This window comes from Amphibalanus amphitrite, unplaced genomic scaffold (assembly GCF_019059575.1).
Source record: "Amphibalanus amphitrite isolate SeventyFive unplaced genomic scaffold, NRLGWU_Aamphi_draft 000496F_arrow, whole genome shotgun sequence".
In the NCBI taxonomy this organism is placed as follows: domain Eukaryota; kingdom Metazoa; phylum Arthropoda; class Thecostraca; order Balanomorpha; family Balanidae; genus Amphibalanus; species Amphibalanus amphitrite.
The window spans coordinates 452880-466342 of record NW_024881990.1 but is presented as its reverse complement, the minus strand read 5'-3'; the positions used below and the strand labels follow the sequence as shown (position 1 = coordinate 466342).

The 13463-nt window shown below is 53.8% G+C and overlaps 1 protein-coding gene across 1 annotated transcript in view; it reads left to right on the top strand.

Annotated features, from left to right (window-relative positions):
• LOC122392673 (proline-rich protein 36-like) overlaps positions 1 to 13463 on the top strand; it is a 50887-nt gene that overhangs the window by 22959 nt on the left and 14465 nt on the right. The window contains exon 3 of the mRNA XM_043387810.1: positions 1774 to 1870. Coding sequence (XP_043243745.1) covers positions 1774 to 1870 — 97 coding nt within the window. The remainder of the gene's footprint in view (positions 1 to 1773; positions 1871 to 13463) is intronic.

Genomic DNA, 13463 nt, shown 5'->3' with positions numbered 1-13463 from the left:
CGGTCGGCCGGCCCGGTGGACGGCGGCCGTACGGTGCTGGGCTGAGGTGTGGAAGTGAGGGAGTGACGCTGCCGGTGATGACACTGACAGTGACACCGGTGACAGTGACACTGTGAAGGCTGTCGTGACAGTGTGACAGGCTGAGACGGAGGGCTCTCCGCGCCGGGAGTGTGGCTCGGGAGGCCGTCAGCGGCCGGTGGCGTGTCGACAGGTGACTGTCAGCGATGACAGCCGGCCGCGGCGTGTGACAGCTCTGCGACAGCGTGTGGAACGCGGTCCTGTGGGTGGTCCCGACTGTCATCTTTTCATGAGAAGATCACGAGCCGCCCCCTGACCGGCTCAGGGCTGGCCCCTAGCGGCGGACACGGTGAGAGAAGGGGATGATAGGCCGCTCGGGACCAGCCGATGTCCCCGCCGGCCGAACCGCGTGCCTGCTAAGCTGTCGCCACTGACATTTCCCAGACCCGGCGCGACATACAGCGGGTGTGACATGACCAACAGCTTCATAGCGCTGTCCTATCTACATGGTAAAAATGGTAGCTGACAGGCTGACGTCTGCCGTGGTTACAATGGACTTCTGAGATTTATTATGGGAGCGGGGTTTGGTTTTTACACAGTAGCGAGCTGTGCGCGGCATATGAATGACGGTTAGGGTTCTCACTGTAGCTAACTACATAACTAGTTATAACTTATACCGACGTTCGCCGTCGCTGCAGTCTAATGACCCGCTGTCGGAAACTCTCTGCCGATGATTGATGGACTGGAACTTCATCTCCATTCCTGGCGAGTTTTCTGAAATTCCGGGAAACTCCAGGAAAAGCACCGGAAACTGGGTATTCTTCAGCGGAGGTGTGGCGTGTTGAAGTCTACGGCTTATCCTCCCCCGACGAACGACTCGTTCCTCCTGAGAGAATCTCAGTCCATCCTGTCCTGGGCAGTCCCAGTACGAATTGTGACATACCTAGCAGAATGTAGTGGAATGTTTGTGTCTCCCGGTGGTCCATTTGTAGAGTAGTACAGCCAGCCGTCATCCATCAATCATCACTCATCGTTCGTCAGTCATCAGTCGCTGTCCGTCGTCCGTCCCGTCTGCCACGTGTCGGTCAGTGACCGACGGCATGGCGGTCCTGTTGGCTCAGCTGGGTGGTGGTTCACAGAGACGCGCGGCCGCGCAGTTTTTGCCGCCGCCCCGCGCCTGCAACTGACAGTGATTTATGGCGTACGGCGACAGACGCGACGCGCACGGAGGTCCCTGCCGTGTGCGCTGCTGTCCTGTCCCGTCATGTCCTTTCGGGTATGTCCTTCTCTGTTCTATCCTTAACGGTCTAGTCGACACTTGAGACGTAAGGTGCGTGCTTATGCTCAAGTCTCCGTCTTGTCCTGCTCTGTCTGGCTAAAAATTTATTTGCTCATGCCTAATGCCCATGGCTCTTCCTGTCCCGTCCTGTTATGTGCTGGCTTGTCTTTTCTCTGTCCTCAGCCTTACTCCCGTCCCATATCTATTTCATCGTGTTTTCCCTGCAGTAGCCTCTTCGGACATTTTGTACACCGGACATATTATGTGATTTTATCACCACATTACCAGATGTTTGAGCGAGAAATGTCTGTCTAGTCGTCAGTTATCTGAATGTATATTTATATCCCATGAAGACGGGAGAATGTCCAATGGGTGCCCTCGTCAGACTCAGCACGCACAGTAACGTGTACAAACCGGCCTCATCCGAGAACCGATACCGTTCTCCGCTGAGACCGTTCTCTGTCTCTGTGTCGCAGGAACGACGGTTTGCGCAGTTCAAAGTTCTTCTCTTGCACGCCTACCTACCGGCCGGCGGCAGAGAGGGCGGTGCCGCTGGACATCGAGACGCGACGGGTGAGTACAGATCGAGTACCGGGTATTCAGTACTGGGTATTGTGTACCGAGTACCTAGCACTGACTATTGCATGCTGAGTACTGAGTAGAAATGACCAAACCCAAACATCAACCGCCGCGTCGACCTCCTTGTGTCAGCGGAGGCCGAGCCTATGCTAAACATGATGTCACAATGGGAGGTCTTCCCTGGCTGCCCCGTACTCATCCTATCTGTACACTTGATACGGCGCGGTGTACCCGTGTACCGATGCGCCGTACTGATAGATCGACACCTTTTTTTAAACCCCACATCTGCTCTCCCGTGAATTTCCGGGAGGCTCGAAAGACCTCCTTTTAAAAGTGTCCAATCGTCCGATCCTGATCAAATATGTGTGTTCGTAGGCCTGTTCTGGTATTGCTTTATCTGCCAAGACAGACAAACTTGAGAAAAATCGAGTGATTGTACCTTTTTTGAAGGTCTCTAACCAACTTGTCTGAAATTCACCGGAGAACAAATGTGGGGTTTAAAAAAAAAGGTGTCGAGATGGCTCCTACTAATCCTCGCCACGCCTACAGCTGATCGGCTTTTCAAGAGGAAACAATTCACAATTGCTGTTTGTACTTTCGTGTTCCTGAAGCCGTGATGATTGATTATTCATTAGCGTGTAATTGGGTCGAATCTTTTGTGGCACATAATTCAAATCGGCTTACTGATGTACCAGAACAATTGGGCACACGTCAAATGAGCTTTCAAATTAGAGTATTTCAATGTCTATGAGCTTGTCTACACTCGAGGTAATCTGACAAAGAACGGTCAAACCGTGAGCGGCAGTGTGTCCACCGGGCGGTTGTCTGCCCGGGTGGCTGCTCTGTCTCTCTGCCCTTCAGCGTCTGAGCTTCCTCTGCAGGGAGTAGAACAATGCTGTGCTGCGGCTTGTTAAGCATTAGCATATCACCCTTTTTGTCAACCCCAGCCAAGTGAATCATAGCTCCCAAATAATAAAAAACGGCCATGTTAACGAGGAGCTCACTGTTTCCGAGTGGGAACAAAAACACCCCCTGGCTCGGGCCATGACCCCTCCATCTGCCGTGGACTCTCAATTCAGACAGCGGACCACGAGTCTCTGAAACCGTTAGGTCGGGGAATTTAGTAGCCTGTCTTTTAGAGGCCTTGTTAGAAGAAGCTGGCTCTGAGTTGTCCGTACTCTAGTCAGGCCGTGGAAGTTAGGAGACGGGTGCTCTCAGGGGTCCTGGTGGTCAGGTCAGTTAGTAAGGAGACGAGCTCCCAGGGGCCCTGTCAGTCAGGACGGTCACCGCCCACGGCTCCCCGACAGGACATTATCGTTCCGTAATGACATGATGATTGGGTCTGCCGGCGCCTTATCACAGAGATCGCGTGACCCTGTGGTGGGAGGCCCCTCCACCCGCTTCAGTGGCGACTGTCAGTACTCTGAGGAAGTCTCTCTGTCTCTCTCTCTCTGTCTCTCTCTGTCTCTCTCTGTCTCTCTCTCTCTCTCTCTCTCTCTCTCTCTCTCTCTCTCTCTCTCTCTCTCTCTCTCTCTCTCTCTCTCTCTCTCTCTCTCTCTCTCTCTCTCTCTCCCTTTCTCTCTCTCCTCCTTTTTCTATCGTCTTTTCTCTTTCTTCCTCCTCTCGGTGCTCTGTTTCTCTTCTCTGTCTTTTCAGAGACCACCTCCTCAGGAAGTCTGCTCTTTGCTATACCTCTGCCGTCTCTTGTGGTTTCTGTATCTGACTGTCTTACTTTTGTCTCTGCGTGTATCCCCTCCGTTTTTGAGCCTCCTATCCGCCTCTGACCGTCTCCCTCTGTCTCCGACTGTCTCCCTCCGTCTCAGCCAGTCTCCCTCCGCCTCTGTGAAGTGCCAGTCTCCCTCGGTCACTGACAGTCTCCAATCTGTCTCCGTGAGTCTCCCCTCCGTCTCCGTGATCTCCCCTCCGTCACTGACAGTCTCCTATCCGCCTCTGACCGTCTCCCTTTGTTTCAACCAGTCTTCCTCCGCCTCTGTGAAGTGCGAGTCTCCCTCCGTCGCTGACAGTCTCCCTCCGTCGCTAACAGTCTCCAATCCGTCTCTGTGAGTCTCCAATCCGTCTCCGCGAGTCTCCCCTCCGTCACTGACAGCCGCCCTCAGTCCTTGGGAGCCTCCCACGCCCGTAATTGGATAACGACATGGCCAGAGCTGACTAATTAAAAAGGCCGGCCTCCGCTCGGTGCCCTGCTCAATTTGCCAGAGCTGCCTGCTGGTGGCTGGCTGAAGCTCGGTTACGAAACTGGATGTAGTGATAGGTGCATCTGGCTCCTCAACACACAGCAGTGCTGTTTCTGGGAGTTACAGGGCACTGTATCACCACACGTGTCAGCTGTGATTCCTTTGTTGTTCAGAGATAATCAGTTTGTTTTAAGGCTATTTTTTGTTAATGATTTAGAAGGAACCTGAGGTCTTTTGTGGCCTGAAATTCTTGGCCTTTTGGGGAAGTAAATCGAAACTATCGGATCGGAACATTTCTCGGATCTTCCAGGGCCTGCTGCTCTCGTGTTTCGGCTATCCATGGATTTAAAGGTCCACAGCACGTTTTGCGGGCTGGTCCCTGGGGTCAGATGTCACCAGCACGTGCCACTACCGACACTAACTTGGCCAGTTATTCTGAGCCCTGCGGTCTACTCTGAAATCCCTTTGGGTGAGCCAGAGCTCGCTCGGACAGCCGTGAGCCGGGATGTATTTCAGGCACGGACCGGGGTGCGCCCCGGGCGACAGTTACGACCGCGGCTACAGCCCATTTCGCCTCGCCGGACCAGGACACGACTAAATTCTACCAACCGTCTGTGTTTATCATTTGCCTGACGTGTGTGTCTCACTCAAACATGAGACGGCATGTTTGGGTAAATGTTTATTTGCTAGAACGTGCTTTTAGACGAATTTAGTTACACAAACACTCTGGTCAGAGCTGTTCAGAGCAGTAGAAGAAAAATTGTCCTTGACACCGACAATACAATGACTGTCTTTATGATAAAACTAAAAGAGTAATGCGATTTGAATACGTCACGGCATGCACAAACGCATAGTTAGGAGTTATGTGCTGCCTTATAGCTATATTCGGTGAGACCCACTACCCAGCACAGTTTTTCGGCTCTTCACGTCCTTTGTTGGATGCGTAGGTAGTTTGCGTGATCGTTTTTGTGATGTTAGCGCTGCCTCAGGCGCGCCTGGCCACATCCGCTCGTCAAATACACGTCTTAGAACGCACGTCACCGTCACTAATGTGTCTAAACGGCCCTAGGGCTCTGCGCCGTGCGCCAGCGTTTGACACGCCTGAGAAGCGACCTTGGCGAAATCGTCCCTTCGGATGTTAGGGACAGCCCCATCAAGACTGAGTGGATGGTTGGGAGTGCTTATTTCCTAGAGTTGTTAGCATCATAGCATACCTTGATGACAGGGTTATGAAACCCGGTGATGGGGACAGTTTGTCGCGGACGGTCCTGCTCGTCTTCCCGGTGTTGCAACTTGTGAATCTGGTTGTCTGCCATGTGGTTGCAGACCTGACTGCTCCACCGACCGAACCGATGGCACCGGGTCAACTGCCGTCTGCCCTTATTTGCTGGATCACCTCTCCTCTCATCTCTCCTCTCACCTCTCTGTGTCAGAGACCCGCGTGCGTCTGTGACCTTCCCCGACCGGTGTTGTTTGCCAGACTAGCCGCCTTCTCAAGGCCTGTTTTCCCTGCCGGCCGATCGGGACGGAAGTTTTTACCCTGGGGTGGGTACCGCCCGGCTGCCGGCTGTGGTATCTGCACATCAAACAACGGCTCCCTGTCTCGCACCGCGGCGGTGTGGGAGTTGTTAGTTGTCAGCCTGCTGGTGCGACCCAAATTCACCGAATCTGACCTGAGGTGGCCCACTGGCCTTATCTTGTTAGTTGATCTGTTCTTGTTGTGCACGCGTTCTTGTCTCCCGTCTACCGTCTTGGCCTCCAACCCTTTGTTCCGTTCCGTCTCTTCTCTTTCCGTCCCTTTTTATTTCAGTCCTGGCTCAGTGCCACGATTTAGTCGAACTCACTCTTCTGTAGATTCGCCCTCGGCACCGTGCCTTTCCCACTGCATATCTTGTTCCTCATTCCATTTTCCAGCTCGTTTCAGCTCTCTTTCCCCATCTTTTCCGGCAGCCTCGTTCCGTACTCCATCCCATCGTCCTTCCCGCTTCCCATTCTCCATTTCCTTATTCGTCCCTTCCTGCTCCTCCCAGTGCTTTCCCCTTCCTTTCCATCCCTTCCCGTCCCCTCATTGTTTGTTTCTCTCTGACCAGCTATCACTCGGCTGGTTATCTAGTGGGTTATCTACGCCCTGCCCAGTCTCTCCCATCCCTCCCGTCCCGTCCAGTGCGGCCGGCCGCTCTACCGTCTCTCGGTGCCTCCCCGTTTGTGATCTGTTTACCTGCGCTGGCAGCGGCCCCGAGGGGCCCACCGGAGCTCGACCCGGCACGGTGAGTTATGTCCCGGATTCTCCCCACTTGGACCGAGCGGAGATACTCGGTTGGTACTCTGCACGGCATGCTGGGCAGTGGGTACATCACATGTTGGCACTGAGTCTGTGGTGGGGACTGGAAGAGATGGCAATGGCTGACGACAGATTGTGGCTTCAGTTGTTTTCCGTGTAGGGTTCACTTTATTAACGGGATCTATAAGTAGCTACCTACTGCTTGATGCAAGGTTAGGAGGCAATGGTTATGGCATTACTCAGTCCACACTCCACACTTCCCTCAGGGGTAAGTAGATCCAGGTGATGATTGATTAATCAACTCGGGTCTCCCTTACTCCGAACGAGAAATGGAGGAAACGATGCATAATTATTACGAAAAGACGATACATAATACACACGTCTGAAGGGGAATGTGTATATTTTCTTCTGTGTCATTTTGAAGCCCTCAGACTCTTCTTTCCACCTCACCTTCTCCGTCGCAGCGCCCCTGAATTAAATTCAGCTGACGTGCCCATTTCAACTTCCCCTATCCCGTATCCTGAGCCCGCCATCTGTTCGGCCCCACAGTTTCCCACCATTTAGTCTACATCTTCACATGCTTACCGCCCATCTCGACAGGTTCCACTCCCCATCGTTCCCGCTCGCCTCTCTGTCCTCCCCAGTCTCCCTACTCTCTGAATACTACCGGCCCGGTCAATGGACCGATGCAACGGCAACGCCGAGCCACTGGACCGTTCCCGCGCGCTGAATTACCCGGGAGAGCACCGCGATGGAGCTCACCGCGCGGGGCCGGAGCGACCGCCGCCGCCGCCCGGCGGCCTTTTATAGGTCATCGGCGGCACGCCATGGGAATCGTCGCGGCTCACGTGTAGAGCAGTGGTGGAGGGAATAGCGAGCGAAATGCTGGTATACCTGCCAGCCGTTGCACTCACATTTGAGATGCAGAGCAGGGGTTCAAGGTCTTACTGGTCTCGATATACGGATATAACGTACGTCGCTGCTAGATTTGGATCGAATCGTGAATCGGCATTCTTTCGTGCATGCGCATACGCTCTGTGCCGGCTGCTGCGTGCTGAATGCACGACTCGCTGTTGTAAACGGCAGCAGCGCCCCTAGCGGCTTGTCCTTTGATGTCGCCGTCGCGTCACGTCACGGTTACACTCCGTCACGGTTTGTCACGTCTTCTTAGCGTGACTTGTCCTTGCGTATTCCATCGCTTGCACTGTTCGCTGCATCATTGTGTATGCTCAATGATCGTAACACTTGTCACCGCACAACAAACTCGCTCCACGGCATCCTATACACCAGCGCCGCGACGGCGGTTCTAGAAAACGGTAGTTCCGTACCTGTCCACCAGGCGGCTCCCAGCTCGCTCGCGGCCCGGCCTTTGAAGCGGCGGTCGGCTTTGTGCCTGTCGAGTGCCGGCATTCGGTCTTTGCTCGCTGATGTGGCCGATTCGTCCGGTCCGTATTGTTTGGGGTGTTTGTCGTTCAGCCGGCGGTGTCCCCTGTCGTGACATAGCCGCTTGGCCATTGTGAGTGGCGTACTGTCCGCCGACGAAGCTTGGGCTGCCGGCGGAGGAACGCGACAGGCCACTGCATACAGGTGCAGCTAACGTAGTGCCCCGAGCTAGGAATTCTAGCTGCCAGCTACTGCCAGTGGATGGGAAGTGTTTTGAACAAATTGACCTGAAAAAGAGGACGTCAGCTGTAATAAGATGAACGCTGATCCGGTGGGGCTCCGTAGTCCGTTAAACGAATGATTGCTTAGACTTCGACTGAACATGGGGGTAACCATTCTCTCACATTCCTTTCCATAGGTGCACGTAAGAGAGAACCGTTTGACGGCAGTGACCAGGAAACCCTTCTCCCTGCTCCGGGATCGCTATCTTACCGTAACGACTGTGTGGAATGGGCCGTTTACACCAGAGTGCGGAGCGCTACCGGTGTGTTTGTTCGAGACCGATAGCGTCGTGTGTTTACTGCTCACAGCTCCGCCTATATAGGCCACGTCGCTTCCTGTTCCCATTTCGCGGTCCCATTCGGCCTCACCGATAGTGATATTTGCTTGCGGCTGGTAACACACACACGGGTATGTCATGTTTATCCGCGAATGTAACATGTCTTCCCGCTCCACCGTCCGTTTGGGACACTCAATCGATGGGAAGCTCGACGAATAAACGAAAAACATTGCTAACTAGATGTGCTTTCGAAAAAGATACAGATGCAAACAAAGTTTGGTCTACCCTTTCGTCCGTCAATCGGTCCGCCCGTCGGGTCGCTCACCCTTCTGTCTGTCTGCCCGTTCTCCCGCGGTGTGCCGTCCCCGGCAGCCGTTGGCTCCCAGAGGCTGAGTCGATTTACCGCCCACCTGTCTCCGCTGAGACGAGGAGACTGCGCTCCATCTTCTCCAGAGAGACACCGCCAGACAGGGCAGGCAGCAAGGAGTGTGTCTGTTCCCAGCCACCGATCTACGATGGGCTTCCCAGTGCCCAGTTTACTGGCCGCCCAGGCGAAAGCGACCTGCGACTTACTCAAAATGACTATTGCAGTCGATGCACCCTAAAATCCCAATAAACGAACAAAATCTTCGACTTCTGACCAACCAAGCAACGGCTAATCATTCAGGTATTTTAAACTCACTCTTTTAGCCCCGCATACAAACTCACTAGCTAATGGCGTGATCATAACCGTGCCTGGCTAATAGCTTCATCGTGGCAGCTAAGTTCGTGAGACGCCGATCATGCAATGAAGTTGCACGAGCCACGAGGTACCGGTGCTCAGCAGTTTCCATTCCCGGCCAATAGATGGCAGCAGCGATGCCGGCCGCGTCCACCGGTTGTCCCGTTCGGTTCGGTCCGGTCGGTCGGGTTAATCCCGTGACGCGACTCTTCTACGAACCGATCCAACCGCTGTCATGACGCCGCCGGCAGATCATGATGAAAAATAATGGTACTGGCCTCTGCAGCTTCAAACCCGAGCAGGAGCGCGCCGATCCAGAACGAAGAAATCAAAGTAATCTGGACTCTGCAGTGCAAGAATCAAAATCGATTTGTCAACCACTTAGGAGAAGTGGCGTGCTCAGTTCATATAAATGACTTCTACGACTGATTTTACATAGATGGGATTATGCCTATTCTCTGGTCTCCCCGAAGGTTGACTTGCCAGAATCTGTGTCGTTTGCGGCGCACCTGCTGTTTGTTTGTGAGCCCCCGGGAACCGGTCGGTGACAGCTCCGATGCTGCTCGATGGCCATGTTTGGCACGAATTGGCTCACTCGGGTAATCTGATGGTGGCAGTTTTTGCTCCGAATCCGTTGGCTGTATCCGTGAAGTTGTGTGGACCTCACGGCACGGCGTTGGAGGACGGTTGAGCAGCGTTCAGCTCTGGCCTAATGTGGTGTCGAAAGTCGTTCAGATGGCTAGTCAGTATTCGGGAAAGGAGTGCTGGTGTGGGTATCTTTGACTGCTGTAGATTGTTTAGGGTGCTGCTAATGCTAGTTGCAGGCACAATCATTATAATTCAAATGGACGTTTTTTGAAGTCTTAGACAGCTACCGCCCCACACGGGCTGCACTTTTTCTTGTAGGATGCTCTTTCGCAGCTACGAGTATGTGTGTTTTATGGGAACCACAACACATAATAAGGTGATACGGACGGGATATGTGAGGAGTATGTTCATTGCAGTTTGCACATTGAGAAGAGACTTCAGTACCGGCCTGCCGACGGATCCCCGATCCCCCACCCTCCGGTCGACAAGGCCGGAGGACGTTTGGTAGGGACGTTTCCGAACCAAACGTCCCTGACAGGGCTCCCGTTCCTATACTTTCTCAGCTCTATAACGGAGCTCCCGATCCCAGCTTTGGCCACACTCCCTATCCCGCAGCTGCGACAGGGCTCAGACAGCTGCGGGAGCCGGGACGTCTGAACGGGTCCGATTCAGGGATTGGCTTTGAACCGGCGAGGTCGGCGGCCGCTTCAGCCGGTCGGCCGCGCTCTCCGTGGCTCTGAGCCGACTCGTGACGTCCCCTTGACTCTCAGTCGACTCGTGGCGCTCTCCGTGACTCGGAGCCAACTCGTGTTGTCTCCGTGACTCTCAGTCGACTCGTGGCGCTCTTCGTGACTCTGAGTCAACTCGTGGCACCCCGTGACAGTGGCACACGGACAGAGAGACAAAGAAATCACCGGACCGGTTGGCGACGGATGCCGCGTTACCGCCCCCCCCCCCCCCCCCGGCCGTGGCCTTGGGCAGGTGCCGTCCCCACTGTGATAGTGATGAGCCTGACCGTCAGACGGTATAAACCCATCGATGCAACCGGCTTTCTCCGTTTGGGACAAGCCTTAGCCACCCTGGGGCCAACTATCAGACCACAGGGCAATGCGCGAATGGAACACACTGAAGCGGGATCCCCATCCATACTGTCTGCCATCTACTCGTAATGACGGTAATACTCTGCTTACATACTGGCCTGCTAACGGTGACGTGTGATATAATGACGTTCGGAGCCGGCATCAGTGTGCTCCATTTTCGCATTGCTTAGTGGTCTGATAAGCTGTCCCCAGGGTGGCTAAAGGCTTATGCAATAGCCCTCGCCCGTAAACGGCGATCTGCCACCTTCGCCCATGCAGGGGGGGGGGGGGGTTGGTGCGACCCCCCCCCCCTTGGCTTTTGAAAACGGAGCGTCGTAGAGCTTAGCGGAAAAAACCAACGGATTGCTCTCGCCGAGATCTCGCGATTGGTGGTATATTTTTTGGTCCTAGGTCAACATTTGACCTACTTTTGACCGGTCAAAGGTCAAATTTTCGAAAAAATAGACTTTTTCAACTTTCCGCGGCGATTGCGGCAAAACGGTGGGAGATATCGACTTGAAACCTTCACTATCGTGTTCCTTGATCAATTCTCTATCGTTTGGTATCTATTTCGTTTCCCTAGCTCTAAAAATGGCGCGTTGGGAGCGCCGGAAGTCGGCAAGGTCACAGTCGGCGGCAGAAATTCGAAAAATCAAAATTTAAATTTTTGAAATCTGATTGTATTTTTGGATTTGGAAGGTCCATTTGCTCCCTATAGAAGCTAATATTGCTGCATATTCCCATTGAGGTGACAAGAATTAGCAAAATAGTGGTTCGGGCGCTTTTCAAAAATACTACCGGACGCTGTTCCTCTTGTGACGTCATAGCTCCGTGACCTGACCTGACCCGGTCAAGTTTCTTATACCATATGATAGCCAATACTTGCCCCAACATGCATGGGAAGTTTCATTACGATCCATCAACCGATGTCCGTACCACCGGCAGGAAACCTCGGGCGTTGGCACTCAGTTTGTGAAAATCCGGCCGGAGGCTGTTCCCTTTGTGACGTCATAACTCCGTGACCTGACATGACCCGGTCAAATTTTTTTTATCAAAAGATGCGCAAGGTTTGCCCCATAAGGTACCCAAAATTTGGCGGCGCTGCGCGCCGCCGTTTTTGCACTATTTCCGAAAAACCTCAGGGGGGAGGGGTTGCACCAACCCCCCCCTACATGGGCGAGGGATAGACATAGTTTAGGCACCGTGATGCTGGACCAGGATGGCTGGCTGGGTAATGGATATACACGTAGAAGTTATAGAACGGTTCATTGGAGCGCGCTGACAGAGTGGTGTTCTGTATGCAAATATTAATACTCGTGTCGGGCGCTGCGTGCATTGCACGGAAAGTAATTCCCCGTGCCTCCCGAGTCCCGATGACTTCGAAGCATCACTCTGCATAGTGGCTAATCTGTGACGCATATCGTGACATGGTGCGCTCGGCATCTGTATCCACTTAGCCTGCAATTATTCTGAAAGCCTCCTGCCGTGTCGCCGTCACTGACCGGGTGTCGTGCGTCCGTCCGAAACAGTTTAACATTTATGGCTGTCATAATCTGGTGCCGGCGTCATTAAAGGCAATATACTCCTGTCTGCAGGCGATTCGGAGTCATGCATCACTCAGTTCGATGACAGTATTTGCGTCAGTTATACGTTCTGTTTCCACGGGGTGACACAAATAGAATATAGTGACTCGTTATGGGGCGTTACTCAGTAGTCATTACTGCGTCGTAAGTCTGGGTCGAGCCTTGAGATAACTTAAGGCCGAACTGGATGGGGGGGGGGGGGGCGCTGGCTGCACCGATGGAAGTGTTGACGTTATAGTGGTGCTCAAATAAATACCATTCCCGGCATTTTTGCACCCTGGCTTCCTCCCATTTCTGAGGGTTGTCGTTGACCTGTCGATGTAACGTGTATCTATCGGTGCTCCGAGCAAACAGTTGCCGACCCTGCCTCGCCCCCCGTTCCAGCCCTTTCCGTACCCCGTTACCCCGGTCTATGGACGCTGACTGCCCTGTGCTGTGCTGCACCTTGCCGCACCTTGCCGTGCCGTGGCGGTCTCAGCTTGCCGGCGCGGTGGTTAGTTGCTGGCTGGCGGCTGCTGCAGCATGGCAGAACCGCGGTATTCGGGGACGATGATGTAATGCCGGTAGGTTTCTAATCCTGTCAGCGGCTCCCTTTTTCCCGGCGCGGCGGTGGGACGCGCTGTCACGGCACCCGCATGGTCTCTTGACATCAACCACCAATCGGCCACCATGGTGATGTAGGAGAGACTGGCGTCGGTTTAAATGTGAAATAGGATTGATGGCGAATCGACTGATCACTTGGACTGATGTGAGACTGACCTGGGGTTGCGGTGTATCACTGATGTCACTAGAGGACTGGCGTTCGTAAATTGACTTTAAGTATGTATGTTTACCGACGACTTGTAACGACTGAAGGCTCGCTGATAAAAAAGACGTCATAGTTGTGACAGTAAATAACTGATAACGGCGCGGGAGCCGCTAAGCACTGGGGATGTCCAGCAGTCGTAGTGACGACTGAGTCCGGACCTCGGCCCGATACCGATGGGTTATTCCCGCTGCTCCCCCCCCCCCTCCCCACCATCTTAAGGTTATTTCATAGCGACTTGGGGAGTATAGGAGTATATCATGGACCGGGGAGGAAGAGATCAGCACCTCCGCCTCTGCCTCTGCGCTCAGCTACTTATCTCGTTTGCGGCACGAGTTGGCCGATATCCCCATACCACTGACCGTCTCCGGGCGGTGCAGAACAGTTCAGGAG